Source organism: Paroedura picta, chromosome 2, assembly GCF_049243985.1.
Source record: "Paroedura picta isolate Pp20150507F chromosome 2, Ppicta_v3.0, whole genome shotgun sequence".
In the NCBI taxonomy this organism is placed as follows: domain Eukaryota; kingdom Metazoa; phylum Chordata; class Lepidosauria; order Squamata; family Gekkonidae; genus Paroedura; species Paroedura picta.
Window position 1 is genome coordinate 119,553,576 of NC_135370.1, and position 16,888 is coordinate 119,570,463.

The 16,888-nt window shown below is 42.4% G+C and overlaps 1 protein-coding gene across 1 annotated transcript in view; it reads left to right on the plus strand.

Annotated features, from left to right (window-relative positions):
- TTC17 (tetratricopeptide repeat domain 17) overlaps nucleotides 1–13,231 on the plus strand; it is a 78,497-nt gene extending 65,266 nt beyond the window's left edge. Inside the window, exons 22-25 of the mRNA XM_077322221.1 lie at nucleotides 658–741; nucleotides 6,593–6,712; nucleotides 9,239–9,382; nucleotides 12,133–13,231. Of these exons, the coding sequence (XP_077178336.1) occupies nucleotides 658–741; nucleotides 6,593–6,712; nucleotides 9,239–9,382; nucleotides 12,133–12,264 (480 nt within the window). The 3' untranslated portion in view covers nucleotides 12,265–13,231. The remainder of the gene's footprint in view (nucleotides 1–657; nucleotides 742–6,592; nucleotides 6,713–9,238; nucleotides 9,383–12,132) is intronic.
- Nucleotides 13,232–16,888: the final 3,657 nt, after the last annotated feature.

Consider the following 16,888-nt stretch of genomic DNA (forward strand, 5'->3'; position numbering starts at 1 on the left):
TATTTATTTCATATTTATGTTAGTGCCAGTAGTGTGCTAGTCCCTCACATGGTCCATTGAAAAGTGTTAGAATCAGTGTAGGAGTGGGAGGGTTGGAAGCTGTGGATGAGTGAGCCTTGTTGCACTATCACCTCTTCTTTCCACTCCGCACCCACCCCCTGCCATATACGAGTAGCCCATCAGGCAAGAAACTCCAGTAATCAGCTTAGATATTTTAGCCTTGTTTACCACCTCCCAAACACAATCTCCAGAGGCAAGGTGGGAAAACTTGTTACCACCTTTGTCAGAGGGCTGATGACTGGAGTTTCTATCCTGGTGGTCAATGGACAATCATGAGGAGTATAAACCTGCAGTTCTGTAAATGAAATACGTTGTAACTTGTGGGCAGGTTTTGTATTAAGCTGATGCATTTTGCAATGTTTAGTATTGCTGTATTAGGTACAGAATAACTATCAAAGTCATTCAGTATTTCACTATAGTACTTTTAACATGCAGGAATGTTAATTGATAAAAACGTGAGTTCTAAACCAGAAGATAGACAAGATCAAAAGGGAGGATATAGATTATTAAAACCACTTAGTTAACTTGGTTGTAATTTTTTTCCTGAGGGTATTTTAAAATTATTATTATTATTTTGTTGTTGTTGTTACATCTTAGGTCTTACAAAACCTTGGAAAAGACCATTATCCACCACAGTCATTAGAACAAGTTGGTACTCGAATAGCCAAGGTTTTAGAAAAGGTAAGAAAGTATATAGAATGGAGGGTAATGTAAAATTTTATTACTCTGATTTTAGCTGGAGGGCAACTTGCTCTCCCATCTGAAATGTCTCAAATTCTTTAGTGGAGCAAGTTGGTGCTGAATGCAAGACTCGTCTCTACTTGCTGAGTTAATCTACAGATATCTAGTGTATCTTCACGCTTGAGTCTCTCCTGGTGCCAACTGTGTGCTCATTGAAGCACCAGGCCAACTCATTTCTCTTCTTCCAAGCTTTGGGAGTTTGATCTTTTAACTGTTTTTTATGAACTTTTTCTAGATTGTGGACCGCTGTGAGGATCCTTTAGGATGCTAGATGTTATGTGCTCTGGGTTTCTATTAACTGGTCTTTTTAATTATTTTATGTTTTTAGGATTTTATCTTATATAATTTTATGAGCCTCCTTGAACAAGTCTCTGAAGAGGCAGCATATGCATGTTTTAATAAATATATGCTCCCTAAGACATTCATCATAAACTCTTTCCATATGATGACATCTCACTGCAGCCATGCTGTGCAATATTAATCCACACTTCTTAATCATGTGGGACATCTTTAGTCTGCTGTTGGGCTCCTTGCTGGCATGATCATGCTGCTGCAGATAATCTCCCACGTGCTTTCAGCTTTTTACACACCGTAACAGGAATGTGTAAATCTGCCTTCAGCAGGTAGTGCAGTCCATCAAATCTCTTCTGGACATTGAGTTATTCATATAGTCACTTTAAACTTTTGTGATATTCTGGGAGTCAAGCAGTAAGAGTAATTAACACTTTGGCTTCTGTTACTGGATTCCAATTCAAGAGTTCTAGTATGATGGAAGCAGAAGAAAAGATCCCCTGTTCATTTTTTGCCCACTGTGCAGAATTTTGTACATTTCTATCATGCTTCTTCCACCACCACCCCACATACACACTCTTTTAGCAGTCTTTACTTTAAACTAAAAATCCCTGCATTTCTTGACCTTCCTGCAATTGCTGAATAAGTGTGTTTGATCTTTTCTGTGCCTTTGCTAGCTCTACAGTAGTTCCAAACAACTCATGCTACTCCAACTATGGATGCATCATAGGCATTACAATACTGGAGATTTTATTTTTAAGGCTTTTCCTTCCTAATAATGTCAGTATCGGACCAAGTGACATCATTTCTGTTATTTTACTAAGAAATGCATCCGAACTCCACAGCTTGTGGTCTTGATGGTAGTATAACACTGTGTGTTGCATGTATGACTATCTATCTGATGGGCAGAGCTGCAGCAGGGGAAGGCTCAAGGTGATGAGCTCTTGGAGTTTATACCCTTAACGGTAAAATAAATGACTTAGAGCAGGGGTAGTCAACCTGTGGTCCTCCAGATGTCCATGAACTACAATTCCCATGAGCCCCTGTCAGCATTTGGGAATTGTAGTCCATGAACATCTGGAGGACCACAGGTTGACTACCCCTGACTTAGAGAATCTGAGAGGGATGTGTAGATGCAACTTGCAGAAACCTGCTAGAGATGTCCTAGTGCCAGTGAGAATTATGGCCTCAAGGGGACCTGTTCCTTCTATCAGGAGCAATTATTTTTCACACTAAGGATAGCTTAACTGGTCTGGATTGTTTACATGGAGGAAGGACTAGAATGTAATAGCAAGGTTGTGTCAGGAAACCTGTCAAAGGAGAAAAGGATACAGAAAAAGAGCAACCAAAATTATCATGAGGTTGGAGCATCTTCCCTATGAGGAAAAACTAAGGCATTTGGGGCCTTTTAGTTTAGGAAAAGATGACTAAGCGGGATTTAGAGAATTATGCATCGGATGGAGGAATTAAATAATGAGAAAAGACCAAAAATGCTCTAAATAGCAAATAAGTATTTCTCCTAAAGACCAAGTATTTTCTTATTTTCTAGATACAGATTAGAGTACAAACTATCTTAGTACCATGAGCAGGACAGAAGCCTGCCAGAAAAAAATGACTATACCTGAAGTTATGCAATAACATTCTGCCCCAAAAATCAAATACTAAAAATGGCAGACCATCCCACTCTTGGATGGCTTTTTCCCCTAGAGGCCCCTTGCTGCCTTTGGAGGGAGTATTTGATGGCTTCAGGCCGCTCACACTGACTGAAGTGGATAGGTTAAATAGCTTCAGTAAGGCCAACTGCTTGCCCATTGGATCCCTGCACTTCATAGTGCCTCAAATCGAGTGACGAGAGGATAGGATACTCTCTCCAGGAGATTATCAACCTCTCCCTCTCAACCGGAGAATCCCCAGAGGGACTTAAAGAGGCAGTAGTCTGCCCATTACTGGGGGGCGGGATCGTTGGATCCATGGAACCCAGGAAACTACGGCCCTGTCTCATACTTGGTGTTTCTGCAGAAAGTGGTGGGAAAGGCCACTGTAGACTAATTACTGGGATACCTAGATGAAGGTTTGGTCTTGGATCCATTCCAGTCTGGCTTCTGGCCTGGCCATGGGATGGAAATGGTGCTGGTTGCCCTACAGAGTCAGCTGGACCAGGGCAGGGCAGCATGAGTTTTTGGCTCACCACCTTGCTGACACTGGAATATGAAGGACAGCCTTTAAATGGCTGATCTCTGTTCTCTGGGGTCATAGACAGATAGTTGCTGTTGGAGAGATGCAGTCACTCCAATACCACCTCCATTGTGGGGTGCCACAAGCTGTGATTCTCTCCCCAACCTTGTTTAACATCTTTATGTGACCTCTTGCCCAGCTGCTCCAGGGTTTCAGCTAGAGTGTCAACAATATGCAGATGACACCCAGCTTTACCTCCTGATGGACAGCCACCCAGATACACTCCCAGACAGTCTTACTAGATGCCTGGAAGCAGTGACAGAATGACTCAAGGAAAGCCACCTGAAACTCAACCCTTCAAGATGGAGGTCCTGTTTCGAGGAAGGGGCCACGTGAGGAAGCATGCCCACCCTGCCTGGATGGAGTTCAGGTGTTGGTTGTCCCCTCAACCAGAAATCTGGGTGTGATCTTTGATACCTCCTTATCCATGGAGGCACAAGTCTCAAGAGTGGTGTGGCTGGCATTCTTCCATCTTTGCCAAGCCAAACTACTAGCCCCCTACTTGTCCCCAGAACCCTAGGCACAGTCATCCATGCAACAGTCACCTCTAGGCTGGACTTGCTCTATGTGGATATACCCTTATTCCTGCTTTGGAAACTGCAATGAGTCCAAGATGTGACAGGGTTCCCACAAAAACACCCCAGAGAGAGCACACATTCGACCAGTGCTCCAACAGCTGCACTGGCCCCAGTTGAATTCTGGGTCAAGTTTAAGATATTGGTTCTTACCCACAAGGCCATCTACAATCTGGGTCATACATATCTGAGACAGCCATTCTATCTATACCCCCCCCCAAAGAGTGTTACACTCCATGAATACCAACCAACTGGTGCTCCCTGGCCCCAAGAAGATAGTTTGGTCTCAACAAGGGCCAGGGCTTTTTCTGCATGATGGAAAGAGCTCCCGGAACACATCCATACCCTGCCGGAACTAGCACGGTTCTGCAGGGCCAGCAAAACAGAGGTCCTCCGCCAGGCTTTTGGTTCAGACCAATGAAACATGACCATCTAACTTCTGTTTGGCCCCACCCAACCCATAAGATACCATCTACCATCACTTGTAGTTGATCCAGACCATTGTCCTGACTTGAGTTTGATGGCAGGAGACAACAAATCCCAAATAGCTAACACTAATTTTTTATTCAGAAGTTGTTTATTGTTAACTGAACTGTTTTAATCTAATTTTAAATTTTATCTTTTTGTATTACACCTTCTGTTGTACACTATCCAGAGCCAGTTCCCCAGCATTGGTGGTATATGTCAAAGGGAGGGAGGGAGGAGCGAAGAAGCCCAGTGGTACTTTAAATACTTTTTGTTTTGTTTTGCTCCAATAGAGTAACATGGCTACCTCTCTGGTGCCCCCCCCCCCAAAAAAAATTACTGCTACCTCTTTGAAAGAAGACTGAAAGCCAAGCCCTACCCATAGAGATACTGGTTGACATAAATCCCTGAGTTCTGACTAGCTTACATTCACAAATTCTAGCACTCTGTCCGTAGTGAACAGATTAAAGAGATTCAAGTAATTCTAGCAAGCATCTGCTTATAGCACCTCAAGTCAAGAGTTTGTTTTAACTAGCATATGGTTTGGAGCGGATCTGAGGAATTATGTTTGTAAATAATTGAGACAAACTGTCACAAAATGCAAAAGTTTTCCTTCTAGAGGATCATTTCTTAACATTTTTTTAAAAAATCAACACCTTAACTAGCTCTGCAGGAAGCAGTTAACTAAGTAAAAGACAGCTGAAAAGATCCCTTCACTTCCTTTACCAGCACCTCAGAGATCTAGGAGAGGACTTTATAGAAAGACTATTTCAAGTCACTCCTATTCAATCCCCCTGTCTCTTATTTGTCTCATGGTCTGCAGTATACCAGAGATCGAAGGGGAGACCTAGGCATGCCTAGTCACTCAGTCTTCCTTGAGAGCATCAGTCATAATTCTGTATTGTTGTAGTTATTAAGATAGGGAGACTGTAGGTCCTTGTTGGCCTATCTGAAGAATAATCAAGCTGGTAACCATCCTAGCCTCACTCTGCCCTCCTACATTTTCAGACTCCTGGGGATATGGATCTCTAAAAGATTTCTAAATAATTGTTGTACATTACCACAGAGTGGCAGCATTGCTGTGCTGAACAAAAAATAACTTCCATACCTTGTAGGAAAGCAGATAGCTGCTATTAATCATAAGAATCCGTGGTGGTCCTTTGACAGGAGTTTCCACGGTCAGGTAAAGTGGGTTGGATCCTGTAATACCATCAACTAGCAGAACAGTCATAAGACCCAACCTCATATTATCTTGCGTAGTCAAAGATAAGTTTTCAGTTCCCTAATGTTAAAACAATCATATTTATGCCCTGCTTTTCTCCTCATCCTAAGCCAGTGGTTCTCAAGCTTCCTAATGCCGCAATCCTTTAATAGAGTTCCTCATGTTGAGGTGACCCCCAACCATAAAATTATGCAAGTGTTCTTTCACAGAAATTAAACCAAAACTGACCAATGGCATGAAGATCCATTGTTCATGATTGTATATAAATTGGCGGGCGCCTTCAGGAGGAGCAGCAACAGTGGTGGCGCCCCACCCCCTGTCACGACCCCTGTGAAAGAGTCATTCGACCCCCAAAGGGGTCCCAACCCACAGGTTGAAAACCACTGTCCTAAGCAGGTGGCATCATCATCTTATTTTCACCACTCCAATGAGTTTCCATGACAGAGTCGGGATTACAGCCTGGTTCCTCTAAATCCTGTTTAGACACTCTAACCGCTGCACCACAATTGCTATCGTGGGATGAAGAAAAACAAATCTTCAACATTATGAGTTTAGAAGAAGTGAAATAATAAGGCTTAGAAGAAATGATCTGGTTGCAATTTAATACAGATGTGCCTTACCATTCCACTCTGTGATCTTGCTTGAAGGTTTGTATGTTTCCAACCCTGTCTAAAGGACAGTGGACAGTTCTGTGGGATAGTGTCTTCTCAGCAGTGTCACTGAGACTGTTCATCACTTAAGAAGATCTATGTTGATCTTGCTCTATCTTGGATGAATTTAAGTGATGGAAAGACATGATACTTCTTCAGAGAGTCTTTGAAAGTTGATTGTTTTTATTATAAACTGCTGATAGTTTCTGCTGTTTTGATTTGAGTGGTTTATTCTGATTTTGTTAGTTCTTGTTCTTATTTTGAACATATTCTGTAGCCTTTACTAATCCATCATGGGGATGAAAAAGTAGAATGATGGTTAACATTGTTTTCCTTCCTCTATGCCACACCAGAATCAAACCTCTTGGGTCCTTTCCAGCATGGCAGCCCTCTACTGGAGAGTAAAAGGTCAAGGAAAGAAAGCAATTGACTGCCTCCGACAAGCTTTGCATTTTACACCCTATCACATGAAGGTATGTTAACACTGCCCAGGTTACATCCTTATCACTATTTTGCTCCCTTATATATTTGGGAAACAGCCTCCTGGGAGGAGACTGTCCAGGGCCCTGTCCATCCAGGTCCACCCTGATTAGCCCTCCCCCTCCAGCTCCCACCCTCCCTCCTTGCCTGCTAGAAGCCTTGTGGCTGCGGCCTCCATTGTCACCCACGAGAGAGGCAGTGACAGGGCTTTGCGGCCCACAGGTACGCTCCTGCTGGGGGGGAGTTTGCAGCCTCCCTGCGAGCCGCAAAGCCCTGTCGCCAGCGCAAGAACTTTCCTTTAGCCTGCTTTGCGGGCCAAAGGGAGCCACAGCCACTCTCTCACACCCTCCTGCCTGCTACCCATTTCAAAGCCCATTTTTAAAATGGGCTTTGATACTAGTCAGATATATTTGTGATTTCCTACTTTCAGTTTGTTCATAGCCAAATGTGCTGTTTCCTACCCTTCTTGTACACCTCTAACTTGACTAAATTCAAAATTCTTCTAAACTGTGGGTTGGATCCACCCCCTTCACATCTGTCCACACAGTTGACCAACTCAGTTACAAGCAGCCATGCCATTGAAAAGGGAATTTCCATAGCAACTTGGGGAGGACATCAGCACCCCTTCTCCAGCCACAAGACGTTTTGCTCACCAAATTAAGAAATCTGAATCAATCCTGCATTTATTACACATTTGTCTTTTTATTGCCTGTGTCTGAATGATGCCCCAGCAACAAAAAGGCAAAGTGGGCCATAAACCCATTCTATATCCATGGTTCCTCTATATATTTGTGAAACGCCCTTGTAGGAGGAGCGTATCCAGGGTGTCCATGCTTGAATACAGGCCAGTCAGGGTGTGGCCAGCACAGCTGGTTGCACCTTGATTGGGCCAGTCCCTACGCTTGCTGCCCTCACTAGCAGCCCCCCTCACAAGGTGCCTATTATTGGGAGAGGAAGGGAAGGTGATTTTAAACTGCTTGCTGGGTGACTGTGGGCCATTCCAAGTTCTCACAAAGCTCTCTCAGCTCCACCTCACTCACAGGGTGTCTATTATGGGGAGAGAAATGGAAGGCAATTGAAAACTGCTTTGAGATACCTGAGGCCTGCTTGGTCACTGCAGCCCATTCCCAGTTCTTTCAGGCCTCTCACAGCCCTACATCCCTCACAGGTTGTCTATTGTGGGGAGATGAAGGAAAAAAGTGTTTGTAAACCGCTTTGAGACTCTTTTTGGTAGTAAACAACAGGGTACTATTTCTAAGGGGCAACAGTGAAAGAAGCATGTAGCCACATAACATATCAACAGTAAAAAAATGGAGTCAGAAGTAGCAGGGTGGACACCTATGTACTGTGACTACCCCATGTGGGGCAGGGGGACATTTCGGTCTCGGTGGCCTAATTCACACAAGAAGGGAAAAGAGGCTGAACGCAGAACTGGGAGGAATTGCCATGTAATCTCCCCCTACTGGTTGCCATGTAATCTCCCCCTAAGAAAAGTCTCCAGTCTGCTTTTCCCTTCGCATATCTGAAGACATGGCTCTGGAAAGCTCATCTGTAACCACTATGCCACAATTCCCAAAGGTCAGTCCTCTCCCACACTCAGCGAACATTCCACACCACAGGTTCTTGACACCCATCTCTCCACACCCATACCCTCATTTGCCACCACACCACCACAGCCCCCCACACAACCCCCATATTCACCCTTTACAAACTGGACAACCCCTCCCCTTCCTCTTCCCAATGCCAAAGCTCTCTCTATCTTGATCATTCTTTTCCTTTCTACTTCCCTCTCTCTTTGCTATTTCCCCCCTCCCCCCTGCTAGCAACCGTTGTATCAGCTACAACAGGCTTTAACGCTAGTGCTTTAATAAAAGGCTGACCTCAAAGTTTCAAGTATACCAAATTCCTCTTGCAATGTGAAAAAAATGGAATGTTTATCATCCCCCCTTGATGGATGAAGCCATTCTTGTTACCATATTTACTTGCATAGAAGGTGACCCTGAATGTAACACAACTGTCTTAAAATATTATACACACAAACTTGACATAGGAAATGTATGCAAATATAAGGCACCCCCCACCCCCTTATGGTTGACCCCCTTTTGGGGAGTTAATGCTGGTTTAGGGCTTTTTATGGGTTTTTTTGAGATTATATATATATATATTTTATGTAACCCACCTTGAGTCTTAGGAGGAAGCCAGTCTATGAATTTAACTAATAATAATAATAAAGTTGAAGAAAATACTAGACTTGTGTTTGAATAAATACTGTACTGACTTTCTTCTGCTGACATATTGTCAGTTAAAGAAGACAGTGGTAATCACGCTGGATTAAATGGCACACTGAAACATTTGGCAAATTTGTTGTCATCATACCTTAAATATGCCTCTTGGCCATGTAAAGCAAGAAAAGTTGATCCTTGCCCCCCTAGGTTAGAATCAGCCTTACCAGATGTCTTAATGGCAGTCACTGACCCAGTTCTGCCCACTGAATTTATTTCACTTTTCTTCTCTTTCAGGATGTGCCACTCATAAGCCTAGCAAACATCTTCCACAATGCAAAGCTTTGGAATGATGCCATCATCGTGGCGACAATGGCCGTAGAAATTGCGCCACACTTTGTGGTCAATCATTTCACACTGGCTAATGTCTACGTAGCAATGGTGAGTGAAGAATCACCATGATCTATTCTGAAGGTCTAGAGTTACTGGTGAGCAGATTTCATGAATGAGGATAGAATCCATATCTGGAAGTGGGATCAGGGTGCAGGAGCTAAAAAGAGTCCTCCCTTTTGTTTCTCCCAGAACTGATTGTTTACATCAGCCAGTTAATTCTAGAACAGCAATCATTTTTGTTATAGATCTCATTTATAAGGATTTATACCCGTATACCACAGAAAGTCCTTGTAAGGATTTTTGATTATGTAGTTCTCCATGGTACACAAGAAGCACCAGGCAAGGGGTCAGAAGTCACATGAATGTAATTTAAATGCACCACCTGCAAGTGCCACATAGGCAGTAATGTTTGACATGTTTTCAGACTGGCAGGGTAGCAACCCGGCTAGAGTAAATAAAGGGAAGTGAAAAAAGACAAAAAAAATTAAATTTGAAAACATCATAGGCCACATAACCTCGTACTAGATTTCTGTACAAGCCAACATTTGCCTCTTCAGGAGATAGGCTTCATATTTCTGAGGGAATAAGCTGGGAAAATCAGCAGACATAACCATGCAAGTCTAGTTGCCTATTTTAGTTTTTTCCTTCTATGTATCAGTACAAATCTTTGATGTTTCCCCTTACATATATGCTTTCTCCTTCTGGGATTGTGGGCTCAGTTGTTTACACCATAGGCTGCAGTGTCTCATACCCTCATGTATTTGCTGAGCAACCCTTGAGAATTGGCTTCATGAAGGAGCCCGGTCTGAATTACAAAACTGTTTGTCTGTACGGTAAACAAGTGCAGTTGTACAAAATCCACCGTAAATGGAATACAGTTGGGATAATGACCAGATGGAAGAGCAGTACAAGAATTCTGATCACAACCTTTTTGTATGCAAAAAACAAATAAAACAGGACAAACACTAACAGATTACAGAACATAGTGTGGATTCCACCATCTGCCTCCTAATGAGATTTTCTGTATCAGATTGTGCCAAAAACTGCGTGTTTGAACATATTGTTAGAGCTTCTTTGGACCAAAGCTCTAAATCATGAGAAATAACAATGGATAACCATTCAAATAAGGTGATAGGACTGACTAATCATATTTTTCTGCCAGTCCAATGTTCAAGGAAGTCTGGAGCTTTAGAGTCATTAAGAATGGATGACATTCATTAATTAAAATGGTAGATGGGAGAACATCTTGTCATGAGAAAGCTAGCAGATTATTTATTAAAACATTTCTATGTTGCCTTTCCACCTGATCGTGGCCCACAAGGCAGCAAACATTTAAAAAATGTAAATGTTTGAGCAAATAAAGATGCATTTCAAATGATAAAATAATTCAATTAAAAACAACACCAGAAGGAGGGTCAGGAGACAAAAAAGTCTCTACCTGCTGACCTAAGACACAAATGGAGGAAGACGACTGACTCTCCCTGAGGAGGAATTTCCAAAGTTTGGGTGCCACAACCAGGAAGGTCCATTCTTGGGTTGCCGCCCATGTTGCTTCTGATGGCAGAGTCAACCAAAGCATGATCTCCAAATGATAGGAGTGTCTGGGCAGGTTCATATGGGAGAAGGCAATCCTTAAGATACGTTGATCTCAGTACTTCTGGTTAAAAAGAAAAGGGATAGGTAGATGCCATGGAAACTCTGTGCCTCTTGATGATGGTATTTCTTTTACTGTCTGTATTTGTTTTTACATTTGTTCTGACAAAGCTCTTCCTGTCCGAATCCATCATCACTTTATATATACAGCGTAGATGACTGATTCAGGTGGGTAGCTGCCTGAAGCAGCTGAACAAAGTTCAAGTCCAGTGGCAATTTTATGCATCTTCAGATATATTGAGATGGAAGTTACCAGTCCAAACAGATAGGTAGAGGAGAGCAGCAAATTAGCAAACAGCATACTAGAGGTTTAACAGTTGCAAGGAAGAAAATGTTATTCCAAAGCTCTATGAAGCCTGTGAACAAACTAAAAGTTTCCAACTAGCCTGGGCCCACCTGAGGACTCCCTTTAGAAGCTGATTATAAACTGAAAAACAGGATAATAAAACAGTCAAATGGTGTAATTTTCCCCAGCATTCGTAGTGCTGTCAGGCACTAGCCAACACTTTTTGTTTTGTAAAGCATTCAGAATGGAACAGTTCAACCTAACACTCTGCCAGATTATCTACATTTTCTCAAAATATTTTGAAAACTATTCTGGCTTAAGGAGTGTCTCTTGCAAGTGCCCACCAACCAGGTCTACTCAATTTGCCATTCTTCCTTTCATCATTTGAAATCTTGAAGTACAATTCCATGAGCTATACGCTCCACCACCACCAACCAGCTAATAATCCCTGGCCCTAAAGAAGCCCACCTGGTAGAGTTTTGCCCATAAAGCAAAGCAGATATCACATCTAGCACCTGCCCCCACCCCCACCAAAAACTTGCTGAGCTGGAGTTTGTGGCTCTAGCACAAACACCACCTGCCCCCATCATGCGCATTCACTCCCCCCACCCAAATGCATCAAGCCAGAGTTTGCAGCTCTGCCACAAACACCACCCACTGCTGTTACAGGCATCCACTCTCCCCCACCCACTCCTTTCAAATGCCAACTCTGCAAGTTTCAAGAGTGGGGGGGGGCAAGCAGGCACACATAACAGCTTAAAGTAGTAGCTATTCAAGAGACTTTACTTATAACAGTAGACTATACTGGGAACTTGTGTCCCTTCAGCCACTGATTGTTTTATGTCTCTGATCCCCACAGGAAGAATTTGAGAAGGCCATGGGGTGGTATGAATCAACACTGAAACTCCAGCCCGAATTTGCCCCAGCAAAGAACCGAATCCGTGCCATTCAGTGTCATTTACTCATGAAAAAAGAAAGACGGTCTCCTTAAGGATCACAATTGTCTTCCATTTCCCCCCCCCCTTTTATTTTTGTTTAAAGAAAAAAATCATTGTTCGCTATTCTGCTTATAATAATGTGTGCTAAGATAAATTGGGAAACAGATTTGGGGGAATTTTTGTTATTTAGAAACAAAAACATCTTTTGAAGAGTCCTACGGTAAAAATAATGATAGAAACGTTTAGTAAAATAAGCACCAAGATAAAGAAACCTTTTACATGCCTGTGACCCAAGCACCATGATATCCTGCATCATACTGAAATTGGTGCTAGTATCAAATGTAACCTGCTTCTTGTCTTAGCCTATCTATGAAAATGCAAAGCACATTACCGCACTAGCCCCTGTATGTAGCAGGGAGCCATTATAGGCTTTTCATCCATCAGGAATCCATGTTTGACCCACCTCACTCAGCCCATAGTGCAACATTACCAGTTCAGGCATAGATTGTGAGATAGGAGTACAGACAGTGGCAGACTATTTTTTAAATGTTTTGAAAACAGAGTGTGTGTTTTGTTTTTTTTAACCAACGTGGTTTTCATAGGACAAGGGGAGCAGGAGAAAAAGTGAGAATAAAGGAAAATCATTTGTAAAATCATTTGTATTTTGGTTACAAGCAGAAATAAGAATCAGATAAGAAAAAATACTGTTTAAGTGGTTTTATACCCATATATATTTGAAATTCTCTACAGCCCTCCGTATCTTTACTAATTATTTGGATGTTTTACCCTCTTGAGAGTAAGATGCGAGTGTTTGTGGCATGTGCACACACAAGCTCTTGCTCTCTCTCTGCTTCTCTCAAAGTAAGATAAGTGATCTGTTTGCACAAGTAAGATAAGTGATCAGTTTTCAAATGAGCATCAGCCTGGTCAGTGAAAACCCTGAATCATTGGGTCTCATTGTTGAATCAGCAAGGGCACATCAGTTGGAACAAAAATAAACAATTATGTTAATGAACAGAATGTTGGCCTCCACTTTCCTTTTTTTTTCTTACAAGCATTCATGCACTATTTAAAGTGCTGTTTAATAAAGATACATAACTCATCACTACTTCGATTGCAGTTTGGGAACATAACTACAAGTCAACAAAATGTCTGGTAATCAAAGCCATGCTACCAATATTTACCGAGCATAGAATCATAGAATAATGTTTCAGAATTTGGCTTTGAATCTCCCCTAGAGACATGAAGATAAAATGGACACCCAGGTATTACTCATTTTGTTGTATTTGTAGTATTGGGGAAACATTGTTTCGGGGGGGGGGGGGGGGGTCCAGTACAATGCCAAGGTTGATTTGAGCACAGCTTCCAACACACTTTCACTGTTTGGGGCTGCAGAAAACAGGTGATACAACTTGTCTGAGCTTTGGCATATACTAGCAACATATCTGAAGCTTTTTCATATATGCAGTGAATTATGGGTGTCTGCTTATGATATGGACCTTTATAAAGCTTGCACAACTAGGCTTGTAATTCTAATGCTCTCATTCTGCTTTATTTTTCAATTGGTTTATTCTTCTTTATAGCAATGGTACCTCTGCAGAATCCTAGAGTTACAGTACTCAAAATATGAAATGTATATGCTTTATTAGGACAAATACTACTTTATACAGAGAATGATTAAAATGTGAGGATGACTGCCATAGGATGTAGTGATGGCCACTGGAATAAACAGCGTTAGAAGGGGATTAGATAGATTCAAGGATAATAAGTCTATCAATGGATGCTAGCCATGGTGACTGAGGGGAACCTCCACATTCAGAGGTCTCTGAATCCCAGAGCCAGGAGGCAACACTAGGGGAGGCCCTTGGCCTCTATGCCCTGTTGGTAGCCATACAGAGGAACTGGTTGGCTACTGTATGAGACAGGATACTGGACTAGGTGGACTACTGGCCTGATCCAGCAGGGCTTACATTCTTATCAGAAAAGGCCCAAGATCCTCCTTCACTGCACCGTCTAATAACTTAATGTTTTAATAATTATCTCTGGCCAAATGACCTGAGTAAGTCTTTTGATCAGATATCCACACATATATGTTGACCACAGAGTAATATTATGTTTTAAGCAGACTTCTGCTTTTTGGTATATTACTTGTGAAAACCTCAAGATTCAAAATTAGTAATTATAGATCCAAATTCTTCTAAATTAATTAACCAGTATATGTTTGACCATAACTATATGAAGGAAGGTTGGGGATCCCAGTAGGATGCTACAAATGTTAAACTGGTTTGGCTTTGTATTATAGGCTGAGTTCCCACCTCTTCTACTCCATGAGGGAAGTCATTGAAGGATGGTTAGGTCATGCCTGTATTTGCTCAGGTAGGGCTTCAGTCATCCATATCTCAACTTGATGGCATTGGAGAAAAATCAAAAAGTGCCTCGATTCCTGTCTAGGAAGGTCGTCTTCCTAGTGGCTATGACATTGGCACACTGGGTGTCTAAGATAGCAGTGCTGTCCTAAAGAAGGAGTTCTGTTCCTTTCAAAAACAGTCTGTGATCCCTCATTTGTTCCCAAGATGAACTTGGCATTCCACAGAAGCCAGCCCACCTACTCTAATTCACAAGACCACAAGAAGAGGGTGTGGCACACCCTAGATGTTCGTAGGGCTCTGCAGATTTACTTGAAAGGGACAGTGCTCTTTAGACTTTTACATGTTTTGCAAAAAAATCACAACATGCAGAACACCTTCAAGACCATGGAGGTTTTACTGAAATTTAAGTAGAAAAGACAAATTGTCCTTTGACACTGCTGCTCTCTCTTGGGTCATCCTGTCCAAAGAGCTCTTAGGTGTGCAAGAACTGGAAATATGAACCCAAACTAATTGCTGTGGTGGTTGTGGGGAATCCTCAGCTAGTGCAACACTTGCACTTGACATTGCATAGAGACCTGATGTGCCGCCAAGGGCCCCATGGCCTATACAACTGCATGTATAGGTCCCATGCCCTATACAACAAAGAGCCCTGCCACACTCTATGCAGTGGCCCTGTTGTTGTTGTTGTCAGGTGCGAAGTCGTGTCCGACCCATCGCAACCCCATGGACAATGATCCTCCAGGCCTTCCTGTCCTCTACCATTCCCCGGAGTCCATTTAAGTTCTTAGCGACTGCTTCAGTGACTCCATCCAGCCACCTCATTCTCTGTCGTCCCCTTCTTCTTTTGCCCTCAGTCGCTCCCAGCATTAGGCTCTTCTCCAGGAGAAGAGCAGTAGCCCTAGTGTACCACTAGAAACCACAAGTCTTAAAGCTGTCCTGAATGGTGTTTCTTGGAATCAGAAGTTCAGAAAAGGCATTGCTAGCAATTCTTCCAACTCCTTTCCTTAGAACAGCAAGCTACAAAATCACATGGAATGGCTTCTGCTGACACAGCCACAGAATTAAGTTACCTTCAGGCAGACAAAATTCAACTAGACTGCAATTCAGAAACAAACCTTTTTAAACCAGCAGGGTGATGTGGTGACTCTTTCATATCAGTGAAACTCCCATAGTCCTGCTCTAGGTAGTTCAGGCTAGCCTGATCTCATCAAGTTTTAGAAGATAAGCAGGATCAGCCCTGTTGGTATTTGGTTGGGAGACCACTAAGGAATAACAGAATTACAATGCAGAGACAGGCAATGGCAAACCAGTTCTGGACACCTCTTGCCTTAAAAACCCTGTAGGGTTGTGACTTGACAAGAAAAAAAAAACACTACCAGGATCTCCTTTTAGCATTTGAAGTTAAACAAGTTAAACATACATTGCCTGAACAAAGAAGTGCAAGAACTAATTATCTGAAATTCTACTAATTATCTGAAATGAAGCCTATATAACAGAAAACTATTAAATCACCAAATATTGGTGTTCTGGAAGAATTTAACATACGAACTTGAATCTTTAACATAAGAACATAAATCAGACCCAAGGCTGATCTAGTCCAGCATTCTGTTCACACAGCAGCCAACCAGCTACCGCTACATCCCTGGCCCCAGCCTGGTGGAAGACTCTGCCTACAGAGATCAGGGCCCTGCAGGACAGAGCTGTTCCACCAGGCTTAGGGTCAGGACCTGAAATAACCATCATGAAGTACTGGAGATGGGGAAGAACCCTAAAACCCCTAGAACTCCCTTCATCTGCAATGTGTTAATTGAGGGGATTTAGATGATGTCTGTTTTTAACATAATTTATTATTTTTAATAATGTTGTCACCCACCCTGAGCTGTATTGGACAGGCAGGCTAGAAAAATAAGTAATTATTTATCATTCTGTGCTCCCCAGCAACTGATTTAAACAGGCCTACTACCCCTGGTCCTATAGGAAGTAGATATCCATTATGATTAGTAGCCCTTGCTAGTCCAGTTCTCCAGGAAGTTGTCCATTCCCCTTTGTCAAGTTGATGGCCATGACCACATCCTGTGACAGCAAATTACACTGATGATAAGCTGCGCAAAGAAATATTTCTTTTTGTCTATTCTAAATGTCCCATCCTTCAGCTTCAGTGGATGACTCTGGCTTGTATTATTATGGGAGAGGGATCAGGATGGCTAGCTGTGTTAGTCTGTGGCAACAGAAAAGAGCAAGAGTCTAGTAGCATCTTAATGACTAACAAAATACATGCCAGGGTATGAGCTTTTGTGAGTCACTGCTC